Raw genomic sequence first — 17,034 nt, forward strand, 5'->3', positions numbered from 1 at the left:
AAGTCACAGCTGGTCTCTCATAACATGTTTGCACATTGTAATCATATATTGGTATTTATGTTTATGATTTATTTCTTTTTTATTGTCTCTTATATGCATAATCACACAAATTTATTCTGATCTAATCTAAAAATGGTATTTACTTTTACTTAGAATGCAACAAATATATTGTATGCATATCATTGTTTATTTGCACACATGCGAATTTACATAATGAAAATGAAAATAATTTAACAATGAATAATTTATGATTGAATTAAATAAACCAATAAAATGTAAATACTGTATATATCATTAAATCTATACTAAAGGTTTAAAATATCCAAATAGAGTACAAGAGAAAGCAGATTTACAGTGTTGAATGTCAATTGTCTATTGTTTAATGGTCTTTAAATGTTGTATGTTGGGTTCATGAACTGCATCAGTTACATTTTTTAAGTTAGCAGACAATTTTATCCAAATGTGAAAGCATTACACATTTTATCTAAAAAGCCAACAATAATCATAGGGTCTGCAAAACCATATTTAGTGTAGAAGTAGAAACAGAGCTAAAGTTTGGGAAAGATAAACAACACATGTTTTAATGCTTCCAGCTTTTATTAAACTATAAAATGAGTCAATTAGCATTTGTTAATTACATTGAATTTGAATGAATTTTTTTTCTTTTAAAAAGTTGTAAAATTATCTGTCTTATATCCTTAATTTGGAAACCATATATTATGGGATTCAAGCATGGAGATATAAGAGACGTTATGTTGGAAGTCTTCCTACTGTCTGTGTATTCAGGGAAACGGTGGAGAAATATTAAGACAGATCCAGAAATCATCATTATTAGATAAACAGCCAAATGAGTTGAGCAGGTTTTTATAGCTTTGCTGTTTATTGCTTTGTTTTTGCTTTTTATGCATACGATTGCTATTTTAAGATATGTTATGAACATAGTCCCCATTGAAGAGGTGTGTAAAAGCACAGTAAAAGTTAATCCATAAACATTATTGATCACCACACTTTCACAGGACAGTTTAAATAGTGAAGCATTATCACAAAAGGGATTCTGAATCATAAATCTGCAGTGAGACAGACGTATAGTCAGGCCGAGCAGAATTGCCACCAGTACTAATGCAACACCCCAGGCTCCTGCTGTTAATTTTGCAATCATTTTACTGGTCATTATCGATGAGTATCGTAATGGATTGCATATGGCCACATTTCTGTCAAAGGCCATGATTATCAACGCAGTATGGCCAACTGTTGCATACAAATGTGCCAAAAAAGCTTGACTAACACACTCCACATATGTGATGTACCGTGCAGAGGGATCCAATAAAATATCCTTCAGCAAGCGTGGAATGATAACAGTTGTCCCAAGTACATCATTCAGTGGTAAGTTGCAATAAATAATGTGCATGGGCTGATGTAAACTTTTCTCTGTTGATATTTGAATCAAAATTCCAATGTTAGATATCATTATTAATACATATGCAATCAAAAGAAGAATAAAGACAATTTGGCCAGACTGAGGTGTAACTTTAATACCCTCCAGTAAGAGTATGCTGTATCTGAATGTCATGTTGTCCATCTGTAAGCATAGAGATAAAGTGAGACATTTGCAAAATAACCACATCATGTTAAAGTGCTTTGCATGTTGCAAAAGTATGTTTTCAAACATTATTTTTAAGAGTAAAATCAATATAATTGATTAATACTCAATACATCCAACACTACAGAAAGAACTAGAATTTTCATATTAAAAAGCTGCTTGTTTTCTTAAGGAACTTTGTGTTTTTACTTTATACCATGCAAAACCGAAGTAAAAAAAATAACCAGGTACAAAATGAATCAGCTTTGAAGAAACAACTAAAATATTACACTATTTAGGAGGAATATTTCCCACAGATAGTAACTCTCACACAATATTATTCACAGTGAGCAAGTCATATTTAGTGGTTGCTGATAATACAACATAAAATTCCCCTAATTTTCTCATAATTTCAATTTTCAATGTAAATTACTAATACCTTGCAGTCACATCAAATAATAGTCTCTGTATTGGCACAAAGCTTGCATCCCTACTTACCGTTCTCTTTGATATTGAACCTGCATCTGAATAGATCTTACTTCATGTGACCATTTTATATGTGCATGACATACACACAATATTTTCTGTTATTACATCAACATACCCCAAGAGAAGAATTTGTTTACAATCAGCTTTTGATGGTTATGTATGATTTTAAATTACTCTGAAGATACACTTGTGTCTATGTGTAACATATACTCTCAGTTTATTAGATTATATGTAACTTAAATAAAAACATGTAAAAATTCCTAATATGTTTTTTAACAACAGTAAAGTTAACATTTTAACCCTGCAGAGTAGTACTAAAGAAGGTAGGGTAGAATCTCACTTGATACATATTTGTTTATTTTTGTGATTTCATGAAGAACTAGAAATATCCAAATGTGATCAGTATATGGTGTTTAAATGGCTGAGTAGAGATGAGCCAGCAAGTTAAATGTATAGGAGTGGTATTTATAATGTACATTTTGCTAAAGTGCAAAAAATAAACCACATTCAGACTTGACGTCTCAATTCCCTACCTTCAGGGAATGAGGATTACATCCGTAACCAAGATGTTCCCTTTCAGTCGATCACTTTGGTGTCATGTCAATGACCGACAAATTGGGAATCCCTAACAAATGCCACAGGTGCTGCCCCTTCCATTTCCCTGCGTCAGAGAAGGCCGGTCACCGCTGTTCCTGTCTAACCCAACCAGATAACACTGAGAAGCGTACCTGTTCCAGCGGTAAGGGAACACTCTGCCATGTCTGGCTGCTAAGGCATTGGAGGAAGTGGTAGAGTTTGCAAAATGGAATGTCTGGCATTAATCTAGCACCATAACGGAGCTGCAAGCGGACACTCGAGCCAAGTCTCTCCATGTTTCTACTCGTTTAGGGTGAGAACATGGGAGGATATCTGCTCGACACGGAGCCTATAGAACCTAGTGAATGTGTTAGATGTCACCCAGACCGCAGCCAGTGCCCAGGAGGAAACAAAATTTCTGGTCGTGTGTGTTCGCAACCCGAGTGAGCACAGCGTGCACCGAGCTTGGTAAGCCAAGGCAATACCATCCACTGTCCTGAGACATCCTCTGCTTGGAGAAAGCTTTTCCCTTCTGCTGCCCTCCATAACAGACAAAGAGCTGTTCTAAAGTCCTAAAGCACTGCATTTGGTCTACGTATATTCACAGAGCACTGACAGGACAGAAGGCAGGGCTGGGTCTGCCTCCTCCAGGGGCAGGTTTACCACCTAATACTTAACAGGAGTGGTAGGAACCTTGGGCACATAGTTGGGCAGAGGTCTAAAAATCACATAGGAGTCAGCGGGCCCACACTCGAGGCAGGAATTGCCGACCAAAAAAGCATGCAGGTCCCCTACCCTCTTTATCGAAGCCAATGCAGCCAGGAGCAAAGTTTTTATTGACAGAAACTTGAGCTGCACTGACTGCAAAGGCTCGAAGGGGGCTTCCTGGATTGCTTTTAGCACCAAGGACAGGTCCCAAGAGGGCATAGAGGGGGGACGAGGTGGATTTAACCCCCAGGGGTCCAAAAACGCGGGGACGCGTTTTGACGTGTTTTCTCCTTATCATAGCAGAATCAACTTAAAATACTCCATCATTAATAATCAAACACTTACGTGTTTGACATCATTTGAAACTCTGAAGGGTCCTCTTAAATTAGTGTACATTCACAATAACAACAGATCTTTGTGTTTTTGTCAAATAAAGAAAATAAACAGGGTGCTCATTCAGAGATTTCTGTCTCCGCCAGCTGTCTCTCAAATCACGTTACAAAAATTAGTTGAAACTCCGCGAATACTCGTCACACAAACATAATACACATATCCAAAGAAAGCCTGAAATGTCTACTTTTAAACAAGCTAATTATTATCAAAAACAAATATTTCCTGTTTATATAATCTGCATTGAAGTAAAGAGAGTACCGTTTTTCCTGGCTGAGCTCATTATCTCTAATGCGGTCACGCCCACACGCTGTTGACATGGTAATGAAGAGACGAGCTGTTCAAACCAGCAAAGCGTAATGTTTGATAAGATTTAAAGACTTTAGCGCATGTTTGGATTATAAACTTTATACACACACGTGAGGAATATCTTCATTTATGTCTGGACATTGAGGAAGAGAAGCATTTATCTTTAACGTTACCTAAGAAGAAGAACAATGGAAGACGCAATGGAGAAGGATATATTCCTGAAGAAACTGTAAGTCATTTGTCTTCATTATATTTGCTATCATGTAATATGTTATGGCTTGTGCAGTTCAGCCTACATAAGCAACCTCAACAGACTGCACGCCTCGGATTGAAAAACGTTCGCATTGTTTACAAACGAGTAACTTACGCGTGATCACGTAAGTTAATGGCGGATTTCATTGTTTGCTGTACAGTGTTAGACACAGTTATTCACTTTCGTATCCTTCATGGCAACTTTGAGTAATGCTGCACTGCTGTGTCTTTTAAGTGTGTGCTGTAAGATTCCATGTTTACATGCTTATTTACAAACGAGTACGCGTGATCACGTAATGGCGGATTTCATTGTTACATGCTGTAGTTACAGAAGACACTTTCGTATCCTTCATGGCAACTTGAGTAATGCTGCACTGGGGGGGTCTGCTGTAATATGATATTGTTTACATGCAATGCATTCCATACATTGCGTTTTACACGCGACACCGTTTTATTATGAGCTCCGCGTTGTTTACACGGAGACTCGCCTTTTTTTTAAAATTATAAATTTACCTTGGCCAGTCTACGTAGGTGTGTGAAAGACACAAATCATGTGACTAAATGGTGGCGCAGCGGTAGCGTGTTAGGCCGCCATATGGTAGACCCGGGTTCGAAACCCGCCTAGGCCAAGTTTTTTTTATACAGTATATTGAGTTTAGGCGACCACCGTTACAAGTGCTATCATTTACCCATCAGTTAATGTATGTAAGGGTATTTCTGTGGACAATTTATGCTAACAGCTGTTCATTACTCTCTTACAGGTCTGTATCCCTCTCATCAGTAAACTATGAAGTGGAAAAACATATTCACACTCTTTGGACATAAAGTTGTATGGTAACATGAGCCACATGAAGTTTACAGCTCTGTTGTTTATCAGTTTCTTATACAAGTTAAGTTTTTGAATAGGGTCCTACTGACCTTCATTTCTATTTTGATTATATTGTTAACTTCTTAATAAACCTCAAACAAACATGTTCATTTGTCCTCACATTCTTTACTGTAGTTCCCTCCTCCCTCATTATGCAGCTCATTATGCAGCTCATTATGCGAGCCTTTGTTTGCTAGCTATCAATCAATCCTTCTCGCATACGGCCCCTCTAAACAAAAAGTGTCTTACAATTTCTAAATCAATATACTGGTTTATGTGAATGAGTAGGCAGGATGATTTTCACATCATTTTAAAGAAAAAACTCTAGACTATTATATTCTGTTTAGGAAAGTCTTGTTAAAACATGTTTAGTATGGGTTTTGTGGACTTATATCAGTGACTTAAAATTTTAGCTTTTTAAAAAAACACGCATAAACCTTTTTCTCTCAAAAATACAAACATGTACATACATGTAGCTCATATAATATTTTAGCCCAGTTTGTGGTATGAGACACTTGCCATTATTATGTTTTAAAGCAACCGAAAAAAGACCAAATGTAAGAGCATGTCAGAACCTCTGACAGTGTCCCAAAATGGTCGGACCCCAGAGGGTTAATCCCCTCGCAACTCTAAGGAACATGATGACCAGGTTGTGCATACCTACTGACTTACCTGCTATGGGATCGTGATGGGCGGATATTGCAGCAACATATACTTTAAGGGTGGAGGCAGACACCCGTCGCTGTAAAAAAGAGAGGACGACACTGGTCCAGCATTTTCGGGGATCATCTCGTAAGCTCCTCGTGTGCTCCTGGGAAAAAAGGCATCAGGGACGGGGCTCAACCTCCTTGGCTGCCCTTCCGAGCGTAGCCATAATTTCTGGGATGGACTTGGATCGTGCCACCTGTACCGAAGGTGGTAAAACATCCTCATCTACAGAGCGAATAAACTCACCCTCACCTGAAGGATAGGGACAGTGTGCCTGAAGGCAGCCTCTTGAGTTTTTACCTTAAGACCGTGGATGGTCATGTTTCCGCAGTGAGAAAATGTCACATCCACAAACTGTGTCTCCGTGTGTGAACCCCAAGCACGTCAGATAACCATTGTGACCATCTGCAGGTGCTTAATATTGACTGCATCCAGAAACACATAGGTTGAAACCTGTCTTTAAAAAGACGCAAAATCCCTGTGGAGTTAATTGGTTCTTTTTAGTTACACTTAAAGCAGAGTTCCCAATTCGGCAGCCATTGGAGTGACGTTGAAGTGACCGACTGAAAGGGAACAATGATTGTTTTGGTCACTCAAAGACCTTAGACAAACCAAAGCATACCAACAGTTGCTCAGATCTCCTCAACAAAAAGATCTCTGAACATAAGCATCCAGTGCTTGCACAAGAAAAAACAAATTAAGCGTCTTCTGATTCTGATCACTAAACAGGGGAGGAAAGAATGCCTGCAAGACAATAGGACGTGGCACATTAGCCAATACTTATGCCGCTTTTCCATTAAATAAAAACCCACGGTCGGGTCAGCTCACGTTTGTGGGCTTTTCCACTGGGTACAGTACATGATAGCCAATACTTTTTAGTACCGCCTTGGTTGAGGTTCCAAGCGGGCTGAGCTGATTCTATAACGTGACGTGAAAACATTGTAGATCACTGATTACTAAACTCAATGGAAAACCTAACTGAGCCAAAGCAAAGTGAGCTGACACAACATGACCTGCGGGGTACTATGCAATCGAATAGCGGCATTAGGCTCATAACTAGGCCATACCAGGTGCCACAAACTTGACTGAAACAATTTTGATGCACTTAAATAGGACAAGTGATAGACCGACCACAACAATAGTGAGATCCCATGCTGGGATTCTGGCACAGCTCACAGGCCTCAGCCTCTGAGTGCCACAAAGGAAGCGAGTTACCAACAGGACTCTGTACCAATTGGGCAGTTAACTGGGTCAAACAGGTGCTCACTGAACGAAGTAGTGAAGACCCTCCACATAAAGCTTCCTCGTGGAGGGAGCTCTGAAGTGTAGATTGGTCTCCACAACCTAGGCTGAGGGATGCATCTGCCATAAATGTAACGCGACTACACTGAGCCCCCAACAATGCCCCCTGGTAAAGGAACCATGGTTTCTTCCATAAGTGTGGCTGCCTGACCCCTGTTTCTCTGAACAAGAGCATGGCACACTACACTCTGTTTTGGTGTGCTCTATATGATGTGGCCCTGCAGCCCCCAAATTCTGACCTCAGTGGGGAGGTATCTTTTAAAGATTACCAACTTATGAGCCTCCCTAATCCTCTTGACTACAGTATTAACAGCATCACCAAAGGCCAGGAGGCTGTTTTGTGGCTACCAGGGTGTCCATAGACCAAACTACAGCTGTAGCTGTCTCTTTAATAGCCTTAAGAGCCAGATCTGTGGCCCAGCAAAGCTCTTTAATAAAGTCTGGGGCAACTCCCTCCCCCTCATCTAGGTCTTTAAACACCTTTGCCTGGTCAGCCTGCTGGACAGCCAGGGTATGCAAGCCCAAGCTTGCCCTGCCCCACAAATGCTGTTTTGTGGCCTGAGGTGGAAAGTAAAGAATTACATTTACCCACGTTACTGTAATTGAGTAGTTTTTTGTGTACTTTTACTTTTTTGAGTAGTTTTTAAAATCTGTACTTTTACTTTTACTTAAGTACGTTTTGTTTAAAGTATTGTACTTCGCTACATTTTAAATCATATCCGTTACTGAGTAAAAAAATATTTAAAAAAGCAAGGTGATAAAGACGCGCAACGGATGATTGATGGGCGGGGGAACGCGCAAAAAGAACCATGGAGATGGACGAGACAGGCGCGCGTTAATGCAGACCCGCCTCAGTTCAAATCTTATGAAAGAAACCCCTGGTCATATTTAAGCGACCACTTTCCACTTGCGCGAAGCGAGTGTCTCATTCCTATGAAAGGTAGGATTCATGCTCTCTTGAGTACAAAATTACCGACAGGATTTTTACCGCTAATTTGCACAGCGCGTTTTTAACACCATGCGCATTATCTTCCGAGGTCTAGCAGCTTCGCGTCAAGTCAAACACAACTTCAGAACGTCCTCGAGAATGCGCAGGTCATTAGACATTGCAGGGAGAGAGAGAGTGACAGCGGGCGAGTAAGTGAGTGAAAGAATAAAGGTCTTAGACATCAGGTACACAATAAACGTGTCAAAAGTATAGCCATGGCACTCATCTCATTATATGCTCATTTAAATTATATATAGTTTAATAAAATAATGTATGTTACCAGCAATACATTAATTACAACCATACTATAGTGATTGTATTTACTAGCTGCTGACCACCAAAAGTGCATAACTCACATGTAAAAATCATTAAACAATTCCATAAATGTTTCTTAGTTTTAAAAAAGCTTTTTATTTTATTAACTTTTTGTTATTGCACTTTAATTGTAAAGATGTTCTTAGAATAACAAACAACTAGTTTGAGATTCATATTTCCTTGTCGTTTTTTAACTATACTAGAATCATCCACCTCTCCCCGCTGTAAAAAAGTAACTTTTACTCTGTGTAAAGTTAAAATGACTTACTTTTTACTTTTACTTGAGTAGATTTTTAGACAAGTAACTTTACTTTTACTTAAGTAAAATATTATTAAAGTAACTTTACTTTTACTTGAGTACAATATTTTATTACTCTTTCCACCTCTGTTTGTGGCTACCAGCATGCCTATGGACCTACCTACACATGTAGCTGTCTCTTTAAAAGCTATGAGAGACACATCTGTGGCCCAATTTTTGTTTCATGCTCATCTGATGATCTCGTTACTCTCATTATTTGCTGGCCTATTATTGCCCTTGTGTTTGCTACCATGTGCTGGTTTGTTCTGATATGCTGTCTGGTGTGCGAATGTGAGCGTTTCTTTTATCATAAACCCCTTCGAAGCGTCGCAGTAGACATGTATTTTGACACGATACGTGATGCACATGATGGGCTTAATACCAGTGATGCCGGTAACGCGTTACTTAGTAACGCGTTACTCTAATTTTACCACTTTTTTTAGTAACAAGTAATCTAACGCGTAAATATTTCCAAACCAGTAATCAGATTAAATTTACTTATCCAAGTCACTGTGCGTTACTATTTTTGAAATTTTCCTTAGTAAAATATATATTTCTACTTGCGTCTCGGGAAGTGAAGTCAGGTGTGCGACAAGTCACGTTTTCAGCACGAGGACAATTCAGGTCACGTGTAAGCGACACAAACGTAAACAACGTACAATGGAGAGAGAAGAGACTACGTCAATTAAAAAAAAAAACATTTGGAGTCGCGGCACGACGCAGACAGTAAAACTAAGAGCAAGTCCCACCCGGTGATGCGAAGCAGTGAGCAGGAGTTCATCCACTTCCAATAAAGTAAGTGTTGGCAAAACCGGTTTTCATTTTTAATGTTGAGGCAGTGGGGGTGTTGGCAGCTACTGGAATGTAACTAACAAAGTAACTTGTAATCTAACTTAGTTACTTTTAAAATCAAGTAATCTGTAAAGTAACTTAGTTACTTTTTAAAGGAGTAATCAGTAATCAGATTACTTTTTCAAAGTAACTGTGGCATCACTGCTTAATACATGTTTTGACAAGGTTGACATTGTGCGCACTCGAAAAATAAGTCACAGACTGCCATAGAGGTTTTGACATCTAACCTGCAGCTTTACAGAGTGTTGTTGCATTCTTAACATGATGACAAGGTTGGATTCTCTATCACAGTGTAAATGTTTCATCTACGTTTGAGGTGATCTGTTCATCTTTTCAGACTTTACTTACTGTACATATTCCAGTGGAATGATTTTTCTGAATACATGGTAAATAACATAAATTAATTCTCCCTTACATGAGATAGTGAAAAAATTACAGAATAACAGATCAACATGTTAAACATTAAACACAAATAAAAAGGTGGTCTCATACCGCCTGTCTTAAGTAAATATAAAAAATGTGATTCCATAACACAGTAAATGTAAAACAATATGGAAAATTTGTAATTGGAGAATAGTCTAAATCTTTACTTTCCATACGTATACAGAAAAAACATCTATAATTTGTCATGGAAAATCAGTATTATTAATAAATAAAAACAAATAATAACATTAAAGGCAAATTATATAAACTGTTTAGGAAAAAAAATTCACTGAGATTTTTAATTAAGCAATTATACAAAAATATCGAGAAATCACAAGGAAATTACTTTTCTTCTCCACCAAAGTTTAGCAATCTTTTGTCGTATCTCTTTGGTTTGTAAACCGTATACCAAAGGATTCAACCCTGGTGGTACAATGTGAAACATAATACTTGTTAATTTCCTGCTGTCAGAATATTCAGGAAAGCGATGAAGAAAAACCATTGTAGCTCCACATATAAACATGATTAAATAAACAGCTAAATGAGTACTACACGTTTTGATGGCTTTGCTGTTCAGTGCTTGGTTTTTGCTACTTCTGCATACAGTAGCAATCTTGACATATGTTATAAATATAGTTACTGATGAAAAGCAGAGTACAGCTACAGTATAAACAATGCCAAACACATTATTAACAGATACATCTTCACAGGACAGTTTAAACAGTGATGCATTGTCACAGAAAGGGTTTGCAATTTTATATCTGCAACGAGAAAGACGCACTGTAAGACCTATCATCACTGTCACTAAGACTATTGCCAAACCCCAGGCTGAAGCTGATAATTTGAGCACCATTTTATTTGTCATTATAGATGAATATCGTAATGGATTACATATAGCCACATATCTGTCAAAGGCCATTATTATCAGCACATAGTGGCATGCAACAATAAATACATGAATAAAATATGCTTGAGTAACACACTCCATGTATGTAATATAACGCTCTGAGGTTTCCCTTAAAGTGTCATGCATTAAACGTGGCATAATGACAGTGGAACCTAGTATATCATTCAGTGGCAGATTACAGAACAGAAAATGCATAGGGTGATGCAGATTCTTCTGTGTTGAGATCAGAACTATAAGTGTGATGTTGGATACCATAGTAAAGATATATGTTAAGAGTAGCAGAATGAAAACAGGATAAGACGACTGAGGCGTAACTTTTAGTCCCTCCACTAAGAGGATGCTGTTTTCGAATGTCAGGTTGTCCATTGTCTGCCACTCACAGAACCTGTGAACAGAAAAAAAGAGACTTAGCACTTTATTAATGCTATATATGCTTAAAGCACAATTTAAATAAGATATACAATATACAAAATCATCAAATAGCATAAATAAATAAATAAATAAAAATAGCTACATGTTTAATATTAAAACAAGAAACATACTTACTCTAGAAGTTTTCTGTTATTAACCAAACAGTTGATTTATAAGTATCAAGTTACTCTGAACAGAATGCAAGCAATCCTGTTTACAACAACTCTGTATAATACAAACATTGGTTAGGCAAACTCTAGAGCCTACTGTATACTTCACTGGAAAATATTAACCTGCCCTTTCCTTTAAATATGTGATTCAAAAGTGTTTCTGTGATGCCGTCATCACCCAAGAGAGGAAAACTAATAAGATTTTGTTCGTATTGGTGTACATTTGACACCCTGGTAACAGTGCTGTTATATGTTAGGTTGCTAATTTTTTTAAACCAAAAAGCAATATTCAGTAATAAACAAAACACAACATTGCATGTCGGCACTTTGATGTCAAGCACCGATCGCTCTGTAATACGATTATAATGGGGGGGGTGGCTGGCCGACATTTATTCAAAATATTATGTTAAAAATTTTGAAATGTTATTTTAAACAAAGTTCAGGTTCTCTCTGGTTTGCTACTGGACAGTACCTTTTAAGAAGGTCCAAACATTCTTTACGAGTTGGCTCACAAGGTGCAGGTGATCCAAGTTGGTTGTTATGCTTTCTTTAATGAAACAGATGGAGGTTGCCATCTTATCAAATGAATCTCTGAATCTAATCATAATTTACTTCAAAACATGGCGGCACCACTACAAGATCTGGTGTACATATATAAGCAAAGCTGAATCCCTGCACAAATATAAATCACTGCATTTGACCCAAACAAACTTAAGTCACTTACTTACCTCATCCACTGTGTATGTGCCTTTCTGTGACATATGCATAACATCTAGCTGGTTAGCTAATCATGTATCAGTCTAAACTGTACACCTCAAAAATACAGAAATTTGTTGGAATCAAACCCTAATTTCAAAGGCTGGTTAAAGCCGTTTATTGGACATAATAGTGACCCAAAAATATATTTAAAAGGCAACCCTTATAACAGTTCCACCCAAAACAACCTGCCATTTATGTTTAAAAATTACTCTGCAGGAAAGGCTGAGGCTGAAATGGAATTAGCTATTGCTGAACACTCTTCCATGCTGGAGTGTGATCACCTTGTATGTATAGTTGCTTTCTCAGACTCCGCTAGTGCTACCAACATCAAAATGCACAGGATAAAGTGCACATAAATGATTAATGGTGTTTTAGGAACATGCTTTCTGAAAATGTTGGTCGCAGATGTGGGTAATCAGCGTTTAAGCCTCCTCCTCGATAAGTCCATGAATGTATGTGTTTTTAAGGATCATGGGGTTGTGATATGGTACTTTAGTGACACTAAGATCACTTAAGGGAGTTTTGCCAATTTTGCTGGCATTAGTGCTAAGCGGTTCCTCCTTCACACTCGGGATGACCAAGGAGGACAATATGCCTAAAAATGTTTTTGGGTGGGGCAGTAAGCACCAGTCCCCACAGGCTAAGGAGACCATGCCAGTTGCGGGAGTTGTGGGCCTCTGTGCCCAACATGGAGGGTGGCTACCCCAAGGTTTGTGAAGCCAATTCCCAATATGGCTGCCACACCCCTGTTGAAAAAAACAGCATACCAGCAAGACCAACATATGTTGTGTTTTGGTGCTGGTTTGCTAGTGAACACCAGCTAAACCAGCACCAGCATTAGCACCAGCTAAAACAGCACCAAACCACAAACAGCATTAGCACCAGCATCCCATGCTGGTCATACCAGCAAGACCAGCATATGTTGTGTTTTGGTGCTGGTATGCTGGTGACCACCAGCTAAACCAGCTTCAAACCAGCATAGACCAGTATAATACCCATGCTGGTCCATGCTGGTTTGATGCTGTTTTTTTTCAGCAGGGACCCGAGCCAGTTCCCAAAGTGGCCGCCACACCAGAGCCAGTTCCCAAGATGTGTGTGGTATGCACTCTGTTCTTCAGTTTCCCCAAAGTTTGTGACAGCCCCTGAATCCTAAGTTTCCTGTCACAGCCGAGGTGGCAGAACATGAGTCGTCTGAGCTCACTGTCAAAACCCGTGGAGTAACCTGATTTTCCTGTCCTGAACAAGTTGGCTAAACCTGATTTTCCATTCATGGCAACGAGGGGTGAATTTGTGTTCCCTAAGTTTTCTGTCATAGCCAAGGTGGTTGCTCCTGAATTCCTTATGTCGCATAGGTCAGCCAAAATGGTTGCCTCAAAGATACCTAGACTCTCTGCCATGGCCAAGATGGCAATTCTCGAGCTACCAAGACTCTCTGCCCTCGCCAAGAAGGCCACGTCAGAGCTCCCTGCATTTCATGCCCTAGGCTTGATTGCCACGTCAGAGCTCCCTAAACTTCCTGTGTTTTCTGCCTTGGTTTCTGTGCTGTGTATCTGTCTCTCTCCAGGTTCCTGTTGCCACTGGCACCACCCTGGTCCCCAGGTCCCCTCTGGCCCCTGTTGCTCAGCTCTGGCCCTGGTGTCAGCCTCCACTGGGTTCCACTCACCATCTCACCCTCCTGTTCCACCACCACCGCTTTACCTCCCAATTGGAGTTTTGTGCTTAGTTAGGAGTGTCTGGAAGCCACTCCTTAAGGGGGGGGGATATCATTATCCTGTCTGTGTATTCTCGTTTTTAATAGGTGTGTTCCGCCCCTTGTTGCACACTGCAAATCTCGCTGATTGGAAACATCCAGCCGCAGCTGATGCACACCTAATAAGTCTGTTCGCCTTCATGTGGTGCTGCACAGACTGATCAGTGGCTGACTTAAAGCAGTGGATGCCGGTAAGTAATTTTGTCTGATTTGAGCTGGCGCTGCAGGCATGTGACTGTGTCATATGGTTTTAAAGTACTGCGAGATTGTTTTGAGAGTAGCCGGCTAGCTCAGCCGGTGCAGCCTCTACAAAGCGGCTGCACGGGGTTCTAATGACGACACAGCTCTTTGTGATTGGTCGCCTGATGACAACAACCACGTGGGTTTCATATTTAATACAACCATCAGTTCAACTAATAAATATTATAATTTCACATATAAACATATAACTGAATGGGCCCTATCTTGCACCCAGCGCAATTGACTTTGTCAGTGACGCATGTATCATTTCGTATTTTGCACCGGCGCACAGCGGGTTTTTCCCTCCACAGACGCACATCGGCAAACTAGGGAATGAACTTGCGCTCCCTGTGCGGTTCAGCGCAAAAAAGGAGGCGTGCTCCGGCACAAACCATCTCTTATGCTATTTTGCAGTTTCAAAAAACAATTGCGCTACTAACCAAAAAAAAACATGTCTAAAGTCAGTGGCGCGTTGCGCGTGGTTAATTTAGCTATTTTAAGGGCGCATGCTTGACCATAATGTATAGCGTGCACAAAGCGCATTGCTTATCTAATCTACACAGATGCAACAGTTATTTTTGCAAATCATAAATTGTTACAATAAAAAATATAAGATAAGGGAAATCATTAAATCATAAATTGTTACAATAAAAAATATTAATACATGAGATAAGGGAAATCATTGTGGTGAGCATTGTTGTGATAGTTTTTATTTGTTTTGTGTGGCAGCGTTTAACAATTATCATGCAAATAACAATAAAAAAAATGTTGTTAAAGTTTGTTGTGTGGCTGTATTACGTTTATTTTATCTAAATAATAATTAAAAAGTTTTCATAAGAAACCTTCATGTATGTGAACTTGATTTGTAAGTGTACTTTGGGGTTGGACCTTGCTTGCGTTTCTTGTGTCCGATTTCAAAGCCCCCAAACCCTTTCAGCGGTGAGGGTGGACGCAGCGATGTCCTCCTGTGTGCCCCATTTATGCTGGCAAGCTTGGGATTCCCCCGTCTCCTGACATCATTGTAGTGCTTAGCGCAGCTGATGAGACAATTGCGGCTATTTCCTCTCACGCCTGTTTAACCGACGCTGATTTGGGCGGGTTTCTCCCATCCCCATACAAAACAACTTCTCTGTCTTTAACTGCTCTTCCAAGAACGTCGGTCTCCTCGGCTGTGAACCGTCCTGGCGTGCGCCTGTCAAATTCGTCATAATGATAGCAACCCGCCATGGAACTTGCGCCCTTGCGTTTAAAGGGAATGTTGGATAGCGTTCTGATTGGTTTATTTGACGTTACACCCAAACCACACCTATGAATAATGAACCTACTTCAGACCAACCCCTTATTGATTTGCGCCCGGCGCAAGACTTATTTCTCCCGCCGGGAAAATAGCAACAGCGCCCAAGATCCGCCCACAAAGTCACTTGCGCTTTGCGTTTCAGATCGTTAAAATAGGGCCCCATATGTTATATTGTGTCGTGTAATAAAATAAAAATGAAAATACCAAACTCTATAGGTATTTTAATAATGTAGGCTTGTTTCCCGTTGTTTTCGGGCAGAATAAGCAGCAATTAAAATATTCAATATAAAATGTTTCTGGTTGCAAATTTTTATTTGTTTTTATCAAATTCACCATCAAATTCACTTCATTCGTGATTTTAAAAAATGAAATCACGGCACACACGTCACTACGGCAAGCAGCAGGTGTCCAGCTTGATGGTCTGTCTTTAGCTACTCCCTCGACTGCAAGCGGCAAACCTCGCTGATCGGGAACACACCTAGTGTGTCTTGTTCTCCCTGTGTTGATCTGCCCCTTGACAGTTACCATGGACAGTCATTGAAACTACTTTCACCCTGTTTGTTACCGTATTTAGTTGAACTTGAGTTCAAATCTACTTAGAAAACTGTCTAAGGCTGCATTAAAAAGTAACTTCGCATCTGTGGCCATGTTATAACAAATAACAAAACTGCTTCGGTGTGTCTCATAGACGTTGTCATCGTCTTTCTGCCTCCTCCCCGTTCTGTGATTGGTTCCCTATTTCAGGGGCAAAAAAGGCCATAGTTTCCATGATAGACTTGCAGCGTGAATAAATTGTGCGCAAGGCAGGATGGGGAAACCCAGGCTACTAGGAATACACAATGTATACTACCATACTACACACAGATACACAGTTGGCTTAGGGATAAGACAGAGTTCAAATGTTGAAATATTTATATTTGAAATTAAATGAAATAAACATATTTATCCTCCTAAGACCTGGATGTCCACATATGTGGACATCACATTTTTTTGTGTGTTTTGCACCATAATACTTAATTCTTTGTAACTGGAACCTGTTGTGCACAAACATGGACAATTATACTGCTTCATGTTCTAAGAAAAATATTTGGTTATTATATTTATTGGTTCTTCCTAACCCCAAAATAGCTGGTAGATATAGGAGGTTAAATATTATACTTATATTAATAGATTTTTTAAAATACATTTTAAAAGCTGCAAATTAAAAGGTGAAATGACCATAAAAACGCATGATTTGCAGTTTTTCACAAAAACAAAGTTTTATAAAATGATAAACTTCACATATCAGCCTTGGTGTTTCGCTGTGTTTGCATAAAACACGTCAGCAAACACGTCAAAATCACTTTTAAATCACAAAAAATTAATGTAGCTGGGTTTCACAGGCAGGGTCGCATTTAATTCACATGAAACCATTAAAACATTTTTTTATCATTTACTAAATGA

The 17,034-nt window shown here is 39.2% G+C and overlaps 2 protein-coding genes across 2 annotated transcripts; both read right to left on the bottom strand.

Moving 5' to 3' along the window:
* Window positions 1-634: 634 nt before the first annotated feature.
* Window positions 635-1,717, bottom strand: LOC129423268 (olfactory receptor 1L3-like). The gene is made up of 2 exons (XM_055179521.2): window positions 1,231-1,717; window positions 635-1,101 (listed from the first exon to the last, which is right to left on the bottom strand). The coding sequence occupies exons 1-2, from the start codon at window positions 1,667-1,669 to the stop codon at window positions 635-637; spliced, it is 906 nt and encodes a 301-aa protein (XP_055035496.2). The 5' UTR covers window positions 1,670-1,717.
* Window positions 1,718-10,388: 8,671 nt separating this feature from the next.
* LOC129424171 (olfactory receptor 8G17-like) lies at window positions 10,389-11,333 on the bottom strand. Its single transcript, XM_055180769.2, has one exon. It carries the CDS (start codon window positions 11,328-11,330, stop codon window positions 10,389-10,391), a length of 942 nt encoding a protein of 313 aa, XP_055036744.2. The 5' UTR covers window positions 11,331-11,333.
* Between the last annotated feature and the right edge of the window lie 5,701 nt (window positions 11,334-17,034).

This window comes from Misgurnus anguillicaudatus, chromosome 9 (assembly GCF_027580225.2).
Source record: "Misgurnus anguillicaudatus chromosome 9, ASM2758022v2, whole genome shotgun sequence".
NCBI classification, from domain to species: domain Eukaryota; kingdom Metazoa; phylum Chordata; class Actinopteri; order Cypriniformes; family Cobitidae; genus Misgurnus; species Misgurnus anguillicaudatus.